Genomic DNA, 20,554 nt, shown 5'->3' on the forward strand with positions numbered 1-20,554 from the left:
TGGGCCTGAACTCTGGGCCTGGGCGCTGTCCCTCAGCTCTTCAGCTCAAGGCTAGTGCTCTACCACTTGAGCCTCAATGCCACTTCCGGCTTTTTTTTTCTGCTTATGTGGTGCTGAGGAATTGAACCCAGGGCCTCAGGCATGCAAGGCAAGCGCTCTACCACTGAGCCACCTTCCTAGCCCCTTTTCTTCTTTTAAAAAAAAATTATTTGTAAGCAGTTGAACATAAGAGTTTTAAATAAAATCAGTTGTTCATGTATTTTAGAAGGATCATTTTAATCATCAACAATTTTATTGCAATGGAAACTCAGCTACAAAGATGACCTGCCCACCAGAGTACACAAGAAAGCAAAGAGCAAAGTATTCTCTGTAAGGTCAGATCTTATGATTCCAGTCCCATAAAATGAGACACATTTCTGGGTCCATGTTAGCTATAAGACATAGAAATCATAGCACAGAAACTACAAAATGCAGAAGTGTGCTAACAAGAATGGGGAAAAAATAGTGAAGTTCCATTTTAATGCTAAGGCAGGATGAAAAGCTGCTTAAGAAGGTAGGACATGAGCTACAATCAAACTCAGTGTTCTGCTTTTGACCATTGCCACTTAGAAGGTTGCTAAGTACCCATACCGTTTCCTGTTGAATAATTCTTTGAAGGTGTCTTCTCATGATGACGGATCCAAGAAACCTCTCAAGTGGAGAACAAAGGTAACTACCTGCCAGGCCAGGAACGAGGCCTGGTGTTGGAGAGGGCAGTAGTAAAATGTTCAAGGCACTGTGAGTGAGGATGGTAGGTATGGATGCTGCCCAAGAGCGCTGAGGTAGTTTACGAGGTGGAGGCATGTTTGTTGGCATTGTTTGGGAACCTTTGGGGAAGAAAAACGTACCGTTTCATTTACAAATACATACTATCTCATTGTTTACTCTTTTATTTTCATCCTAAATCACTGCTATTCTAAATCAGTCTATACTGTATTAATTACAATAATACATGAATTCCTTATTAGCAAGAATAGCCATAATTACTCTCCTTTCTGTAGCCAGGCCCTTTTGCAATGTAACTCTGCAGGAATTCCTTCAAGGCATGAGGCCCATTTCCTTATCTGGAATCTGGCTGGCCTGATTTGCTTCTGGTCAAATGGGGAAGTGACACTGGGCTACTTGCAATAGGTTTCTAACTCCTGGGAACCTGGTCCAGCCACCATGTGAACAAGGTCATATTCAACCATGAGACCACAAACAGCAGAGAAGCCATGCCAGTGGAGGCTACCTAGGCCAGTCAGTCCCTGGTCAACCTAGTACAAACTAGACATATTCATGCGCTCAAGTAGGGTCTACCAAACTGCAGAACTGTGAGCCAATGTTTGATTCTTGTTTTACACACTGAACATGCAAAAAAACCTAACAAATACATTCAAACAGTTCTTCTCTGGTGTTAATTTGCATAACTTTGTCAGTTAAGTAAGGTATTTCTTATTAATGTGACAGCTAAAAGTCATAAGCAGGGCTCATGTCTATAATCCTAACTATTCAGGAGGCTAAGAGTTGAGGATCAAGGTTCAAAGCCAGCCTGGCAGGATAGTCCATGAGATTATTATCTCCAATTAACTACCAAAAAGCTAGAAGTGGAGATGTGACTCAAGTGGTAAGAGCAAAAACGCTCAAGGATGGCATGCCCTAAAATCAAGCCCCAGGACCAGCACACACACACACCAAGTTATGACAGCAAGACTGGGACTCCATAAGACGTCTGGAGGAAATTACACATTTCTTCTTGTCCATTCCAAATTAGTTATTGTGTAGTGACTTGACAAATGGATAAAAGTTTGTTTTTAGAAAACCCTATTTAAGAAATGTTAAAATTTTCAAATATGAGAATAGAATGAAATAGGCCACTTCTTGGTGATACTAGAAAAGAACATAAAAATGTTGATGACTGCCAGGCACCAGAGGCCCAACCTATAATCTCAGCTACTCAGGAGCCTGAGATTTGAGGATCACAGTTCAAAGCCAGCCCACGCAAAAAAGTCTGTGCAACTTTTACCTCCAAAAAATCACCAAAAAAGCCAGAAGTAGAGCGGTGGCTCAAGTGGTAGAGCGCTAACCTTGATGACAAAAGCTCAGGGACAGCACCCAGGCCCCAAATTCAAGCTCCAGGATCAGCTCTCCCCTCCCTGCCCCTGTAAATGTTGATGATACTCACTTGTTCCAGCTCGAGGAGAGTGAGAAGCATCTGTAACTGGAGAATGTAGTGATGGGTTGGCTGGTGACATTCCAGGTAAACGGGTAGCTGGTGAGGGGCCAGACACTTGAGGAGATCCTGGCCAGTTCCCTGCTCGACTACTTGGTGACACCATAGTATATGGGGAACTAGGGTCAAGAGTTCCTGAGAAAAGTAAACAACAGTCCTCAAAAAATCTGCATTTTAATAAGCAAAAATTATTTGGTAGCATTCAAATCCTTAAATGATGATTAATATTTTTCTTTCAAGAAGATATTTCACTTAAGATCGATGTCTCAACATTATCATCTTAATATATAAACTTAAAAATAGTTTTATTAAAAACAAATTAATTTTATATAATATGTAAATATATAAACGACATCAATTTTTATTTTGTGTCATTGATGTACTTTGTAACTAGATACAAGAAGTAGGAAAATAAAAGGACTAACAAAGGATAAAATCTATACAAGCTTCCACATATCTAATATGTAACAATTTATGCTATCATCCATCTGAAAATATTTAATAATCTCAAAGCTCCTTTTAGGGGTAGAGGTAGAAATATTATTTATTTAGTTAGTTAGTTTTGCCAATCTTGGGCTTGAACTCAAGGCCCCGGTGCTGTCCCTGAGCTTCTTTTGCTCAAGGCGAGTGCTCTACCACTTGAGCCACACAGTGCCACTTCCAGCTTTTTTTGAGTAGTTTTTGGAGATAGGAGTCTCATGGAATTTTCTGCCTGGGCTGGCTTCAAACCTCGGTCCTCAGATCTCAGCCTCCTGAGTAGTTAGAACTACAGGTGTGAGCCACCAGTGTCCAGTGAACTATTATATTACAACTACTTCTGATAAGTTATGCTTCATTCTACTGAGAGACATGTGAGAAGAGGAAAGATTTTATTTTCTTTATTTAATAAAAGTTATATTGACTAAAAAATGGAAGCAAGAATTAAGTTTTAAAGCAGCAACTTCATTAACAAGTTGATATTTAAATTTCATCCTGCAAATATTTTTTTTTCCCCTTGGTCAGTCATGGGTCTTGGTCTTGAACTTTGGGCCTGGGCACTGTCCCTGAGCTCTTCAGCTCAAGGCTAGTGCTCTACCACTTGAGCCATAGCACCACTTCCAGTTTTCTAGTGGTTAATTGAGATAAGAGTCTCACAGATGTTCCTGCCCGGGCTGGCTTTGAACTGCAATCCTCAGATCTCGGCCTCCTGAGTAGCTAGGATTACAGGCTTGAGCCACCAGCACCCGGCCTGCAAATACCTTTGACATATTATTTATAGCCCTTTGTCACCGAATTACAGTGAGGGAATATTTCTACCATATATATCAGAAAATAAATGGTCTTTACTTATAAAAATAAGTCAAACAAATTAATAAGAAAAGGGCACCACAAGAAAGTAGACAAAGTATACAAACTGTCAGACACCAAATAAGAATTACTAAAATCAATGAACATTTAAATAGATTCAACTTCACTACTAATCAAAGAAACACATTAAACAATATGATACCATTTTCATCTATTAAGAGAGACAAGATTTTTTTGAAGTTATAACACTCCAACATAAGCAATGATGAAGGATACCAGACATTTCCCTGTGCTGCTATAAGAAATTGGTACAGATTTTCAGGTGAGCAATTTGCAATATGTTTTAAAAGCTTCAGAATTTCTTAAACCCCATTGAGACTATAATTCTACTTTTAGCGACTTATCTAATGATCATGGATATGAGTGCAGATGGCACAATTTTTATTTTTTATCTTTTTTTGTTGGCTGTGGAGCTTCAAACTCAGGACCTTGGCGCTGTCCCTGAGCCTCTTTGTGCTCAAAGCTAGAGCTCTACCACTTGAGCCACAGCACCACTTCTAGTTTAGGGATAAGAATCTCACGGGAACTTTTCTGCCCAGGCTGATTTTGAACTGCAATCCTCAGCTCTCATTCTCCTGAGTAGCTAGGATTACAGGTGTGAACCACTGGTGCCTGGCTGGCACAATAACTGTAAAGCAAAGGTAACATTTTAAATGTATAATACAGGACAAGTGTTAAATTATGGTATGCCCACACAAGGCAATACTAGAAAGCCATGTACTGTGATGATGTACAGTTTTTAAATGACAAATATTCCCACAAATATTAATAAAAATTAAATCATAGATATAAACAGTTGAGGAAACCATATTCTGATGTAACATTATTCATAATATATTAAGTGAACTCTGTGTACAGTACGCTACTATGTGTATGGGGGGGTACATACATTTGCTCTGCAAGAGTAATATCATGTATTACTAATGTAATACCACATGACTCTGGAAAGAGGAATTAGGTGAATAGGAAAAGGAACACAATTCACTGACTGCCACCTTTATTCTTTTATCTGTCTGAATTCATTTAAAACAGAAAATTTGAGTAAAAAATTTCAAGTTGCAAAATAATTCATGTGGTAAGGTGGACCCATCCTGGAGGATGTTATCTTGGGGTACAGACAAGCCAAGGCGTAGAGAGGCAGTAGAGCAAGGGAGATGTGAGAGAGTGGGCAAGCAGAGAGCAAAGGGAAGTGTGAGGATGACAGGAAAGGGATATAATAGAGGGAGAGAGAGTTAAAGTAGACAGACCAACTGGTCATTAACCTGTGTGGTACGATTAGGAGAAAATAATTTTCTTTCTATTCGAGATTTTTTTTCTTTCACTATTTCTCAATAAACAAGTGATGATTTTCATAACAATCTAATACATTTATTGAACAAAAATTACTTTCATGTCAAGCTCTTCAGCTATAGCAACTTCCATGTATGGACTCACCATGTGGACTAGCAAAACTGGCCCCTGGTCCTATTGAGATTCCATGCGAGGATGGGGGAGGAGTTGGAACAAATGACGCTGGTGATGGGGCTCTCAAAGCCCCACTGGGGGAGCTGGCAGCATGCAGATTTCCTAATAAAGGAAAATAATTATAGATGATCTTGCAGGACACTTATTATGTCCTGCCCAAGGACCCCAAGTTAAAAATCTCACTAGAGACTACAGAAATCGGTAGTAAAGCTCCCATAAACTGCACAATGGAAAACTTTCATTGGTGAAAAAGACAGCATTCAACTCCATGGGCCCAATTCTATCTCGCACATTGACCAATAAGGGGAAAAAAATATCTGGGTGCTGGTGGCTCAAGCCTAGCTATTCAGGAGGTTGAGTTAAGATCATGGTTCAGAACCAGCCCAGGCTGGAAAATCCAGTGAAACTCTTGTCTCCAATTAACCACCAAAAAAACATAGTAGTGGTGTGCTCAAAGTGGCAAAACACTAGCCTTGAGCGAAAGAACTCAGGGACAGCGCCAAGGCTCTGAGTTCAAGCCCCACAACCGACAAAACAAAAAATCTAGTTTATTTTTGTATTCTTATTTACTCATTCAACAAGTAGGCATGATTACCAGTTTCTAGACATTGAGGATGAAGTAATTAACAAAAGAAAATTCCTGTACTCATGGAGCTTATATTTTCATAAAGTAAGAAAAGGCTATGCAAGCCAGGCAGAAAAAAAAAGTTCTGGCTGGCCACAGCTGAAGGTATCTAGGGGATACAATATTCCAGGCAAACCAGAGAAACCAGTCAGAAGTAGCTACAACTATTCAAGTGAGAGAGGACCAGTGGCTTGGACAAGGGAGACTGAAGGCTGAGGTAGTACAAGCTAGATGGATTCTGGGTAAAAAGGTATAGCTGACAGTGTCTGATAAATGACTGGATGTAGGTAACAAAGAAAATGGAGTCTAGCATAACTCTAACAGCCATGAAGCCAGGTAGCAGGAAGGAAGGGACTCCAATTACTGGAGTGTTTGTGGGAACAGCAGGACTGAGAGGGGGATACAGAGCTTAATATCAACCATGCCAAGTTTCAGAGAGCTACTAGACACATAGAAATGCTGAATGGATAGGTAGAAAATATAGGCCTAGCATTTTAAGGCAAGCTCTAGAATAGATTATTTTTTAAAAAAATAGAAGACATTAACTTAATGATGGCACTTAAAGCCATTGGTTTAGTTCTAAGATTATGAAAGGGGAAACTCTTGACTACAATATCTATGAATGAATGCAACATTAAAGCACTTGCTACATTTCCATTACTATCTTCAGTAATAGCGGGTTGTATATTTTATACTAGTTTGTAGGATAATTTCCTATTTTTGTGTTCTGTAATAACCTGATTAATATCTTATACCAATAAGTATGTTGATCAACTTTTAACCTTTAAGTGTTATATGTACTTATTTAGCTGTATGGCTCGACAAGTGACTTAGCTTTTTATGCCTCAATTTTTCTCCATAAAATGGGGCTAATAGCAGAACCTACACCACAAGTTTGCTGTGAGGATTTAAATGAGTGAAGTATGGAGAATAAGGCTTGGTGTATTCATAGCAAGCACTATATATCTGTCTGCTACTATAATCATTTCAAAATTGTTGTTCTCCCTTCTTCAATGTAACAACAATCTCAATTCACATCAGAGAATCACTCTCTTGGAGTTCCATTTCTCTGAGTGTCCTCCTATTCCCTACCTGGTCCTAGTAGCTGAACTGGCCCAGTTATGTGGACTTACACATGCTTTAGCATCTTGTGAACCACAGGCCTTAAAAACAGCCAATTGCATGTCTTAACTTAGAAATCTCTGACGACTGTTAGGCACTGGTGGCTCATGCCTATAATCTTAGCTGCTCAGGAAACTTATCATCTGAGGATCATGGTTTGAAGCCAGGCTCTTATCTCCAATTAACCACTAAAAAGCTGAAAGTAGAGCTGTGGTTCAAGTGGTAGAGTGCTAGCCTTGAGCAAAAATGCTCAGGGACCGCTCCCAGGCCCTGAGTTCAGGCCAGGACTGGCACAAAACAAAAAAGAAATTTCTAAGGACTATACAACCAAAAAGGTGAAGAGAACACCCTCCTTAGCTGTGCTTGCATCCCATAGTGAGGCCAATAAAGCCCCACTGGGACACTATTAAAATCCAATAATGGCTCACCTCCACAGTAAAAGCTGAAATCTCTAACTGGCCCTTAAATCTCTAACAGGACCAGGTCTACTATCCTCTGGGATCACTGGTGCCACATACCCCATGTGCTCTGTCTGGAATACCTTCTTTATCTGTGCCTTCTTTATACCTAGTCATCTATCTATGACCTGTCCTTCAAGTCTGGGCTTAACCAGTGTCAGAGACAACAGGAAAGGCAAAATATCTCCACCAAAGAAATGGTCAAGCCCTACCAAATAGGCTTTCAAATCTCTGGATGATCTCTTTATAACATTCATCACTCCTGGCTTATAGATGAAAGCTCTTTCACAATCTAAATGGAGAAACCATATTCTATCTTCAAACAATAAGAATTGAAAGATTTTTTTGGGGGGGGTCCGGTCGTGGGGCCTGAACTCTGGGCCTGGGTGCTGTCCCTCAGCTCTTCAGCTCAAAGTTAGCGCTCTACCACTTGAGCCACAGCACCACTTCAGGCTTTTTTCTTTTTGCTTATGTGGTGCTGAGGAATCGAACCCAGGGCCTCAGGCATGCAAGGCAAGCGCTCTACCACTGAGCCACCTTCCCAGCCCCAAGAATTGAAAGATTTTTAAAATGAGGATATTTCTTTCTTTTTCGAAAACTCTGCTACTATATAGTAAGAGCAATCTGAATGACTGAGAGCCATGCCCTGGGGGTGGGATCTACAGAGCATCTGAAGTGCCTGACTAATGCTGGAAACCCATCTGGGCAACAAGGCTGGTCAAAGAGGCATGTGCCATGGGCCATATACCAGGTCCCTAGACTAAACACTTAATGTGATTTATTTCATTGAATTCTCCTATCTCTAAGCAAAGGATTTTATATTATTCTCATTTTACAAACAAAATAAGTAGCTGACAAGTGATATCCCTAACACCTCTCATCTGTAGACTACTAGGTTCTGCTGACTCATATAAATCTCTCTTTCTTTTACACACAGACACTTATACAATCTAAAAGGATATTTTTGTATTTTACAAAATAAAAAAGTACATACTTCAAATTTTGCTTTACAATGTGAAAACGTAAATGAGTTTGTTGGGTTCGTTACTAAAAAAATAATCAGGGTTTGGGCTGGGTAAATATAGTTCAGTGAAAGAAGATTTGCCTAGTACAGCTCAAGTTCTCAGGTTTCTTTCCCAGAACTGTACAAAAAGAAGAAAAAGGTTATTATGCATGTTTTTTCCTAATAAGCTAGAATAACCTCCAATGATGATAATATATTCTTCAGTTGCTGAACTGATAAATTTTTTCTTGTGATGGTCCTAGGACTTGAATTTAGGGCCTGGTGGCTATACTTGAGCTTTTCCTTGCTTAAGACTAGTGCTTTCCCATGTGAGCCACAGCTCTACTTCTAGCTTTTTGGTGGTTAATTGGAGATAAGAATCTCATGGACTTTCTTGATGAGCTGGCTTTGAACTGTGATCTTCAAATCTCAGCATTCTGAGTAGCTAGGATTGTTTATATTAGGATATATTAGTTATACAAGGGGGAGGAGTTGTAACATTAACACACATGTATACAATGTATACTGATGAACCCACATTCCATATGTAGCCATATGCTAGAAAGAGAATTCGCTCTGAAGCAGGAGGCTGCATAGTGCTTCTTAATGAGCGTATGAGCCATAGTGTGAGGGAGTGTGCACTGAAGATGAAAGCTCAATACGACAAGAGAATAAGTAAAACATTACCTGGAGACTGAGTGTGCATCATAGAGGGAGACTGATTGACTGTGCTATGATAAGACGTAGGAGGGGAAGTAAGAGGATAAGCGCCTGATGTTCCTGGTTGCTTTGGAAATGGCTGAGAAAAAAAAAAGATAATTAAATGTTGGTAAATAGACAGCCACAGACAGTGTATGGTTTTCCCTGGTTATAGCTATAATATTAATTTGCACACTTCATTGGTCACCAAATAGGAAATGTGAAACATGAAAAAATTCAAAAGTACACACTAAGTGCTTGAAAATTCTGACTCTCAAAAATGTTCTTTAAGCTGGGCACTGATGGCTCACACCTGTAATCCTAACTACTAAGGAGGCTGAGATCTGAGGACCGCGGTTCAAAGCCAGCCTGGGCAGGAAAGTCCGTGAGACTCTTATCTCCAATAAACCACCAGAAAACCAGAAGTGGCGCTGTGGCTCAAGTGGTAGAGTGCTAGCCTTGAGCTGAAGAGCTGAGGGACAGCGCCCAGACCCAGAGTTCAAGCCTCACCACTGGCAAAAAAAAAAAAAAAAAGTTTTTAGACACTAAGAACATCCTCATTCCTTACTTGCAACATCATTGCTTCTATGCCTCAGGGTATACTTTGCTCATTTTATCTAACATCTCAGGAATTATCTGTATTGTTTAGCTACCATCTCCCTGATTCTAAGGCATTTACCCACACACTTTCACATCTCTGAAACCAGTGAATCTTTCAATTCCTGACATGTTAATTTAAATAACTTGAATCGTTTTGTTTTGCCAGTGCTGAAGCTTAACCTCAGGGCCTAGGTACAGTCCCTGAGCCGCTTTGTACTCAGGCTTACGCTCTACCACTTGAGCCACAGTGCCACTTTTGGCTTTTTCTTGTTGGAGATAAGAGTCTCCTGGACTTTCCTGCCCAGGCTGGCTTTCAAATCTTGATCCTCAAATCTCAGCCTCCTGAGTAGCTAGGATTACAGGCATGGTACCCAGCTTTTGTTTGGTTTTTGGAGCAGGATATAAAACAAAAGTGGTGCATCTTATACTTGGTGGACTATAAAACCATTTGACCTCTGTTCATTCACTTTGATCTTTACCTCTAGTACCTTTTTTTTTTTTTTTTGGTCGGTCGTGGGGCTTGAACTCTGGGCTTGGGTGCTGTCCCTGTTCTCTTCAGCTTAAGGCGAATGCTCTACCACTTGACCACAGCACTAGTTCCAGTTTTCTAGTGGTTTATTGGAGATAAGAGTCTCACAGACTTACTTTCCTGCCCCTGCTGGCTTTGAACCATGATCCTCAGATCTCAGCCTCCTGAGTAGCTAGGATTACAGGCATGAGCCACCAGCGCCTGGCACCTCTAGTACTTTTTAATCTGCATGAGCCACCAGTGCTTGGCTGGACATCTTTTATGAAATGTTTTAAATCTTTTGTCCCTCATCTGTTTGAGACAAGATCTTCTCTATGTATCCCAAGCCAGCCCTGAACTTGTAACCCTTCTGCCTTAGCCTCCAGAGTGCTGGGATTACAGGTGTGCCCCATCATATTTGGCTTCTTTTGCCCCTCTTAAAAACAAAGTTGTAGCTGGGGAATGGTGGGCTCACACCTGTAATCCTAGCTACTAGGAAGGCTGAGATCTGAAGATCAAATTTGAAACTAGCCCAGGTAGGAAAATCTGTGAGGCTCTTATCTCCTTAATTGGAGATCAAAAAAGCCAGAAGTGGAGCTGTGGCTCAAGTGGTAGAGCACTAGTCTTGGGCAAATAAAGCTCAGGGACAGTGCCCAGGCCCTCAGTTCAAGCCCCAAGACCAACACACACACACACACACTCTCTCTCTCTCTCTCTCTCTCAAAGTTGTCTATCTTGTTTCTTATTCTTCTTAAGCCATTTTAGATTTCGTTCTAAATCACAAATTACAAAACCATGCATTTTACTTTGTTTTATCCAAGAATGTAGATTTTTAAAATATTTAAAGTTGTGGTACCAAAACTACGATATTCTTAAGACTCTGTATATTCTTCCTTTCCCATAGGTTACCAGACACCAGTGGTTCCTGCCTGTAATCCTAGCTACTCAGGAGGTAGAGATTTGAAAACTAATGTTTGAAGCCAGCTCCAGCAGAAAAGTCTGACTTTTATCTCTCTACTAACGAGCAAAAAGCCAGATGTAGAGGTGTGGGTCAAGTGTCAGCTCTAAGTGAAAAAGCTAAGAAAGGGCACCCAGGCCCCGAGTTGAATAATGCTGACACAAAAAATAACAACAAAACTGTGCATTCTATATAAAATACTTAGTAAGGAAATTTTTTTGGGGGGGTCCAGTCGTGGGGCCTCAACTCTGGGCCTGGGCGCTGTCCCTTAGCTCTTCAGCTCAAGGCTAGTGCTCTACCATTTGAGCCACAGCGCCACATCCAGCTTTTTCTGCTTATGTGGTGCTGAGGAATCGAACCCAGGGCCTCAAGCATGCAAGGCAAGTGCTCTACCACTGAGCCACTTTCCCAGCCCTTAGTAAGGAAATTTTACGAAGGACTTCTTCAGATTCTGTAGATGTTTTCATCCTTGGAATTACATTACTTTAAGCACCGATGTGATGTGTCTGAGATTAATGTTTTTCCCCCAAACTATCACTTCCTATCACGTCCCATCCTCCTCAAATCCCTGTCAATATTTTTTTCTTTTTTCTTTTTTTTGTGCCAGTCATGGTGCCTGAACTCTGGGTCTGGGCACTGCCCCTCAGCTCTTCAGCTCAAGGCTAGTGCTCTACCACTTGAGCCACAGCACCACTTCCAGCTTTTTTTTTGCTTATGTGGTGCTGAGGAATCGAACCCAGGGCCTCATGGATGCAAGGCAGGCGCTCTACCACTGAGCCACCTTCCCAGCCCTCAATATTTTTTCTTAAGGATTTCCTGGGCATCTTGGGCTCATGATGGACCTGTCACCTATACAATCTGTGAAGTTATAAAAATCAACCAACCCTGATGAGAAATGTACTCATTATCTTGCCCATGTAATTGTAACCCCTCTGTACAGTATTTTCACAATAAAAAAAAATAACACTAAAAAAAAATCAACCAACCCTGTTTGGAATTTTACTGAGACATTACCTGTTGCTGGGGTGGTGGCTGGAGTTGTGATATTAAGGAGTCCATCATATCTCCTCCTATAGGAGAAGGAGGATTATCATCCTCATTCACAGACCTTCTTCGAGCATCCTGATTGCTGTCAACAAACATATTCAGGAATGTCTACGGATATAAACAGGCAAAATTTAGATTACCTAATTTTAGTAGGATATTTCAGTAATTTAGAATGTTTTAGTAGAAATGAAGTTTACATCCACTGGTGAAAATTAGTAGGACAATCTAAAGGAGATATTACTAATTTTGAAGAAAGGGGTAGGACTGAGTGAAGTGATTAGCAAAACTGAATATCAAAACAACTTTTGGCTTTACAATTATGACCATTAATCATAACTGGCTGTCAATCACAGCCATGGAGATGGCTATAAAATATATATTTACTAATGATTTAATCTTAAACCATCAAGAATAAGACAATCTGTTTTATAGGATGTGTCATGAAAAAATTGAGCAAGGCTATTAAGAGTTTGTCTCAAGCATAATTTCCTACTTTTATACACCCACTTTCCCATTCTTCAAAAATATGTAATCACAAGCTTCTCAGAAGCATTAAAGGGTTATTAAAAACATATAGTCTGACTTTTAAAGATAATGGATTTACAACACATATTTTATCTTCTCTCAATATCTTACTAAAACTACTAAGAAAAAATAGTAAGTCATAAAGACAAAAAAAAGAAGAGAAAAAATAGACATACATTCTGAAAGCTGTGAAGCTGTGAAGCAGATGGTTGAACCACACTAGATGCGAGAGTCATACCCTAAGCAAGCCATTGGGAAAGCCAAGAAACAAGGCTATTTCTATCCAAATCCCCAAGACATTTTGGAACTGGCAGAACCAGATACCTCTGGAAATGAGGGTGGAGGTGGGACTAAAAACTGAATACTGGGTGAAAGTCTCTTTCTCTCTCTCTTTCTAAAATCTCTTTAAAAGACATTTAAACTCTCCTAGATTCTCAGTTGCTTTCACCTGAGCTCAGCTGACTCCCACCCCTTGAAGGAAGAGCTGGCTTGGGTTGGGGGGAGACTCCAAGATATAATGGAGAGAAAATGGAAGATTAAAGTCTATATAGTTCAAGTTGAGAATATTGACCTCCTCTCATTTGACTTCCCTCAAATTGGAAGTCTGTTGCGTACTATTTATTTAGGATACTTGGATCTTCTTCTCTTGGTACTCACAGCAGACCAAGACTTAAAGACCTAAAGCTACTGACATTGAAAGTATGGCCCAAGCAGATCCTCCTGCAATAAAAACCATAGTCAATACATCTGTAAGGTAAGTAACTCTTAGCTTTACATAAGAGAAGACATCAAAGAATTGCTTGATATTTGAAGAAAGACACTAACATGAAAGAAATCAATGCACCCTACGATGAACAAGTATGGAGATTATGTAGGAAGAAAAGAGGTAAGAAAAAGAGTTTTTGAAAATTAAAAAAAATCCTGGGAGGAAAAATAAAGAAGGGGGGAGGATAAGGAGAAAGAGGGGGGAAAAGAAGAGGAGAAGGAGGAGGGAAGAAGAAACCTTCCAGAAGTAATGAGACAAAAACAAAACATAGAAAAAAAGGTGAGCAAATGTAGTCATGGTGCTCACTAGACACTGTTAAAATGAACTATACAACTTTATGGATAGGATGGTAAGGAAAAACTGGAAGAGAGTGAGAGAAGGGGTGATACTGTCAAAAAAAAGTGGCCAATTAACTACCAGAAGAACAGAAGTGGCAGTATGGCTCAACATGGTAGAGTGTCAGCTTTGAGCGAAAGAGCTCAGGGAGTTGCCCAGGCCCTGAGTTCAAACCATAGAACCAAAAACAACTACAACAAACAGAAAAGATAAAGCCAGATGTCAGTGGCTTACATCTCCAATCCTAACTACTCAGAAGGCTGAGATCTAAGGATCATGTTTCAAATCCAGCCCAGGCAGGAAAGTCAATGAGACTCTTATTTATCTCCAATTAACCACCAAAAACCAGAAGTGGTGCTGTGGCTCAAAAGTAGTAGAGTGCTAGCCTTGAGCAGAAAGGCTCAGGGACAGCACCCAGGAACTGAGTTCAAGCCTCATGACCACCAACAACAAAAGAGACAAAAAGAAAGAAGTACAGATGACAAAAATATATATAAAGAAATGCTTAATATCTCTGGCATGTCAGAAATATAAATCAAAATGACATTGAGATTTCATCTCACCCCAGTCAAAATGGCCATCATCGAGAATACTGGCAAGGATATGGGGAAAAAAAGGAACTCTAACATACTGTTGGGACTGTAAAATAGTTAATCTACTATGGAAATCAATATGGAGTTTCCTCAAAAAACTAAACATATGATCCAATGAACCACTCTTGGCCACATAGCCAAGGGAATCTAAGTTAGGCTATAACAGAGATGTTTGCACATTCAAGTTCATTGCAGCACTATTCATATCCACAACTGATGAGTGAATCCAGAAAAGTTGGAGTCTGTGTGTGTGTGTGTATACCATAGAGTATTGTTCAATCATAAAGAATTAAATTGTTACTTCCAGGGAAATGGATGAACAGAACATCATGTTAAGGGGAAGTTAGGTTCAGAAGAACAAAAGTCAAATGTTTTCCCTCATACGCGGATGTTAGACATAAAATATAGAAAAGACAGATATATAAAATTGTGGGACCATTTGAGACTGGAGGTGGGGAAGGGGAATGAAGGAGGGTAAATTCATTGCCTCTGAAAAGGAAACTTGGTGGAAACTATTAAATAAGAAGATAGTAGAGATGAGGAAAGTGAGAGTAAACAAGGGGATCAATCTGATTAAAATATTGTGTCATGCACATGTCAAATACCATGGTGAAATCTCTTTGAGCAATTAGCATACATTTAAAGAAAAGAACAGAAATGTAGAACAGGTCCGGTTTGGGACAAGGCAACTAGTGGAAAGGGAGAAGGCTAATGGGGAGAGAAGAGAGTGAATATGGTAAAAATATTTTATGTACATGTATGAAAATGGAACAATTCAGCTTGTTGAGATTGATCTGGGAAGAGAGAGGGATGAGAGAGACTGACAGATGGGTAGTGAGACTGATCATTGTACTATGTTCATATATGGACATGTCAAAATGAATCCCCCACACACACACTGTAAAACTAATTGATGCCAACAAAAAATGTAAAAGAGGTATGGATGGGATAGGAAAAGAGGGAGAAAATGATGGAAGGAGTGTACTCATAATCTGACTTGTTTAAAACCTCTCTGTATAACTATTTCAAGATAATAGCTAGGAGTGGAGCTGTAGCTCAAGTAGCAGAGCATTAGCCTTTAGCAAAAAGGCTCAGGGACAGTACCCATGGCCCTGAATTCAAATCCCAGGACCAATGGCTGTGTGTGCATGCACATGCGCGTGTGTACATGCGCGTGCGCGCGCGCGCACACACACACACACACACACACACACACAAAGCTAAAAGTTGCCAGGCCCTGCTTGCTCATACCTACAATCATAGCTACTCAGAAGGATTGAGGTTCAAAGCAAGCCAAGCAGCAAAGTCTGTGAGACTCTTATGTCCAATTAACCACCAAAAAGCTGAAAGTGGAACTGTGGTCAAGTGGTAGAGCACAAGCCTTGAGCAAAAAAGCTCAGGGACAGTGCTCAGGTCCTCAGCACACCAAGCCCAGCCCAAAACAACCTAGCTAAAACCAAAGAGGACTGAAGGTATGGCTCAAGAGGTACAGTGCTTGCCTAACAAACACAAGGCCCTGAATTGAAACAGATAAGAAACCAATAAGCCATCAGATATTTTTCAATGTATTGAAAGGAGAGTTACATAATGAATTTTTTTTGGCCAGTCCTGGGCTTGTCCTGGGCACTGTCCCTGTGCTTCTTTTGCTCAAGGCTAGCACTCTACCACTTGAGCCACAGTGCCACTTCTGGTTTTTCTGTGTATGTGGTGCTGAGGAATCTAACCCAGGGCTTCATGCATGTGAGGCAAGCACTCTACCACTAAGCCACATTCCCAGCCCCACATAATGGATTTTTTAAAGATGGAATTAGTGGTAAATACAGTGAAAAGCTAAACCCTCTCCACAAACAAAGAGCCAATTAATAATTTCAGGAAATAAGAATTACAATTCCAGGAAAATAAATGGTGAACAAGAAAGGAAAAGCAATAATAGTAAGCTTGGTGAAATAATGTTTACATGTTTATAATGTTAACACCAAAACGATTCATCTAACCATATTACAAAGACAGGAAGAAAGAAGAACATGCTGACATCATAGGAACAGGCTAGAAGGGGGAAAGAGTATATAAAGAAGAATTTTAAAAATTAAATCCCTCCATTTTCACAGTGAGTATCAGATAATGTCTTAAGCAAAAGGTCAACAAATAACACTAAGCATGCTCTTTCGTGATATGGATATAAACATCAAGAAAATCAACCATAAAAGACTGAAACTAGGTGTCTCTGAGGGGCAGGAAAATGGCAGGAGTGGGTTGCAGTTTTTTTTTTTTTTCAAAACAAGTCTTTTAGAACTATCTAACTCTATACTGGAGACACAAATAACTGAGCCATAACATAAGAAGTTGTAGGGGCTGGGAAGGTGGCTCAGTGATAGAGCGCTTGCCTTGTATGCCTGAGGCCCTGGGTTCAATTCCTCAGCACCACATAAGCAAAAAGAAAAAAAAAGCCGGAAGTGGCACTGTGGCTCAAGTGGTAGAGCGCTAGCCTTGAGCTGAAGAGCTGAGGGACAGCACCCAGGCCTAGAGTTCAGGCCTCACAACCGGACCCAAAAAAAAAAAAAAAAAGAAGTTGTAGTTATAATACAGGTCATCACATTTTTAGAAAGCATCATAGTTGAACTGATAAACATTTTAAATAATTAATGTTAAACACTACACTTAAAGTTTTAAAAAGCAAATACGATGTTCTTTAGTATACTCTATCTTATTCATCACAGGGTAAGGAAATAAAGGACTTACTATAATCTGGTTCACACAGGCACAGCACTTCATCAGAACTTCTAGCTCCTTCAGAATTAAGTTGTAGAGATGAGTTATTAACTCATTATCTGATTAATTGCTACTTACTCAATTTCAAACAAGACTTGTGTTGTTTTGGCCCATTTCTCCCTCAGAGGAATTGTTTGAGAGATCATGGTTATGTTTACTGTGTCATGCTATATAGTAAAGTCTGTTACCTTCAATCCTGGTGCAGGATAAAAACCTTCAACTAACTTGCTGTTATCAAAAAGACTATAGGCACCATCCCGTATAGCCACAACGCCTCGACTCCGGCAGTATATGTCAATGCAGTACATGTTCCTGAAGGCCAGTCTGATGTGCGTGGATGATTGTGGCAGAATAGAGAAGCACTGGTAGGCGGTGTTGGTTCTCTGGGTTAAGCCCAACATCGGCACAGTGGGGAGTTTGTTGATGGCATTTAATGGCGCCTGAGTATCAAACAGTACCTATAAAGAACAAGCACGATGAAGGTAGCCAGTTTCTGCACAAATGCCAATTCCTCAGAATTTTCAATGTATAAATTTCACAAATGAAATAATTATCATTCTGGAACATTCTCTAAAACATTCCCTTGCGGAAAATGCAAAGAAGATCGCTGAGGTCTGATAAAATTATCAATGCAACGTTCAAGATATAAAAGACAAAGGCACCTACTTACCTTGTCAGTAAAGAAAGGTGTTTACATGATTTTTTTGAATTTTGCATGGGGCACAACTACCAATAAGGTCTTAGTTTTAGATGGAAAATAAAGTTCATTACCTGTAATAACTGAACCACATTTGGTGTCTTGTTGAACATTTCTTGAAGTTGATGGAGAATGGTATTGTGACAGTTACTGCAACCTGAGTTGGGACCAACTGTTCCCAAAGAAATGTGAAATTTCTGATGGATAGAATTCCACTGGATACTAATCTAAATTGAACAGATTGTACATTTTAGAAACCAAGAAAGTAACATTCAAGCAGAAGAAAAAACTGTTAAAAGGCAAAATGTAGAAGATTAATGAGGTCTTTTTTTTCTTTTTGGCTGGTCCTGGAGCTTGAACTCAGGACCTGAGCACTGTTCTGAGATTCTTTGGCTCAAGGCTAGCACTCTACCACTTGAGCCACAGCACCACTTCTAGCTTTTGCTGTTTATGTGGTGCTGAAGTATCGAACCCGGGGCTTCATGCATGCTAGGCAAGCACTCTACCACTAAGCCACATTTTTAAATTCTCTCAATAAAATAAAAGCTACATCTGGTTCCTCACAACTGTAATCCTAGCTACTCAGGAGGCTGAGATCTGAGGATCACAGTTGAAAGCAGTAAAGTCCATATAATTCTTATTTCCAATCAACAGCAAAAAAGTCAGAAGTGAAACTGTTGCTCAAGTGATAGAGAGCCAGTCTTTAGTGGAAAAAGCTAAGGGACAGCATCCAGATTCTGAGTTTAAGCACTTGTACTGACACAGAAAAACAAACAAAACAAAAACATAAAACTGTGGATAGGGCTGGGAATGTGGCTTAGCGGTAGAATGCTTACCTAACATACATGAAGCCCTGGGTTCGCTTCCTCAGTACCATACAAACAGAAAATGTCAGAAGTGGTGCTGTAGCTCAAGTGGTAGGGTGCTAGTCTTGAGCAAAAGAAGCTCAGGGACAGCTCTCAGGCCCTGAGTTCAAGCCCCAAGACTGACAAAAAAACAAAACAAAAACCTGTGGATAAACTCTTTAAAAACTGTAAACTCTAAAGTTTTCAATTTTAGAGAGTTGAGTATAATAATACTCAAGCATTTTAAATATGTTATTTTATCCATAGGTTTCGCTTGATCCCTTATTTTAAAGTAATTTTAATATTTTTTGAGTTCTTGATTTTTAAAACATTTATAGAAAAGGAACTTTTAAGTTTTAATTCATAGACGTACCGAGCTTCCCTTGGTGGTTCCATAACATAGAATAAGTTTTCGGTAATTATAAACACGAACTTCTGAGAAAATATTTAGGTGAGCAGGTATGTCTAAGAGAAAGAAAACAAAAAGATTACTGGTACAAAATCTGAGGACTGGAGGTATAGCTCAAGTGGTAGAGCTCCTCTTTAGCAAATGTGAAGCTCTGAGTTTGAACCCAACTACTTCCAAAAAAAAATTAGGGATTAAAATATAAATTTAAAAAGGATACCACTTTACCAAAACTATATAAATAGGGTGTCTAATAAATAATTTAGTTTAAAAAAACCGCCATAGGTAGTATGCTCCCATTACTACAAAAGGGGCTAAATGGAAAGACTTGGAAAAAATTATATTAAGTGAAGTAAGCTAGGCCCAAAGAAACATAGGTCCCATGGTTTCCCTTATTTGCAATACCTAGTATATGTCTGAGTCAAGCAGAAAAAGTCAGATAAGTTGATGTTAGAGAAATGAACCTTAAGATATGCATTCAAATGTTTTTTTCTTTCGTGCGATTGTTTCTAACACATTTTTAAGATTATTTCTTTGTTGCTTTGTATGTCCCTCCCCTACGGTATAACCCCTGCTTTCACTGTATTTGATGTTGGTATAAAATTTGTGGAGGGGAAGGAAAAAAAAAAATGGTCAAAAAAGGAAACAGGTGGACCCACTGCAACAATGAGATGTACAAGTCATTATGTTGAAAACAAACTTTACAACTTTAGTGGGGGGGAGGGGGGAGGAGATTTTGGTAGGGGGGTCGGGGGGAGGATGGGAAGGGATGGGAAGGGGAAACAAAGGAGGAGGCTACAATGCTTGATAAAAAATGTACTCATTATCTTGCCATGTAATTGTAACCCCTCTGTACAGTATTTTCACAATAAAAAAGGGGGCTAGAACAAGGAAGCATATGGCTAGAGGATTTCAGTAACTTCTTAATGGTGTGACTTGTTTTCTTTTATAAAATGAAGATTGTCTACTTCTAGCAGATTGTCAATTGAGTTTACATGAACAAAATGTTTATTATAGTTTATAGCATATAGTGAATAAGTACTACATTATTATAACAAACACACCAATGTATTATTCACAGGTATACTTGTGGAAACTTAACAGTGGTTGTCTTGGAGGGAGGGGAGAAAATTGACCTGAGATGAAAAAAAACACAATTTTTCATTAGACATACTTTTGATTTTCTAAAACAAAGTGTATGTTTTACTTTTTCAGGTAAAAATGGGGGATTAGTGTTTTAATTTAGGAAAAAAAGATTATACAAGCTCAAGAAAGAATTCAATCCCCCTTAACACCAAGAGCACAAACACAAAAAGAAAATTATTACATGTACCTGGTAAAGAACGTGCAAATTCCAACACGCACTCATATAATCGTGCAATGCTATTCCAGTCATTAAGGAACATTTCAACCACTTTTCTACCACCAACAGGTTCAGACAACAGATTTTCATATGTCAGGTAAACATGCCGAGATGGTCCTACAGGATTAAAAGAGATTATCAGTAATCAGCACTTTTAAAAATCCAGAAATAT

The 20,554-nt window shown here is 39.5% G+C and overlaps 1 protein-coding gene across 1 annotated transcript in view; it reads right to left on the reverse strand.

Moving 5' to 3' along the window:
* The window catches only part of Med14 (mediator complex subunit 14), a 108,044-nt gene that overhangs the window by 10,861 nt on the left and 76,629 nt on the right, over nt 1-20,554 (reverse strand). The window contains 9 exon segments of the mRNA XM_013026762.1: nt 631-866; nt 2,204-2,386; nt 5,033-5,164; nt 8,958-9,069; nt 12,050-12,190; nt 17,260-17,529; nt 17,843-17,995; nt 18,987-19,078; nt 20,353-20,499. Coding sequence (XP_012882216.1) covers nt 631-866; nt 2,204-2,386; nt 5,033-5,164; nt 8,958-9,069; nt 12,050-12,190; nt 17,260-17,529; nt 17,843-17,995; nt 18,987-19,078; nt 20,353-20,499 — 1,466 coding nt within the window.

Source organism: Dipodomys ordii, unplaced genomic scaffold, assembly GCF_000151885.1.
Source record: "Dipodomys ordii isolate 6190 unplaced genomic scaffold, Dord_2.0 Scaffold96, whole genome shotgun sequence".
NCBI lineage: Eukaryota > Metazoa > Chordata > Mammalia > Rodentia > Heteromyidae > Dipodomys > Dipodomys ordii.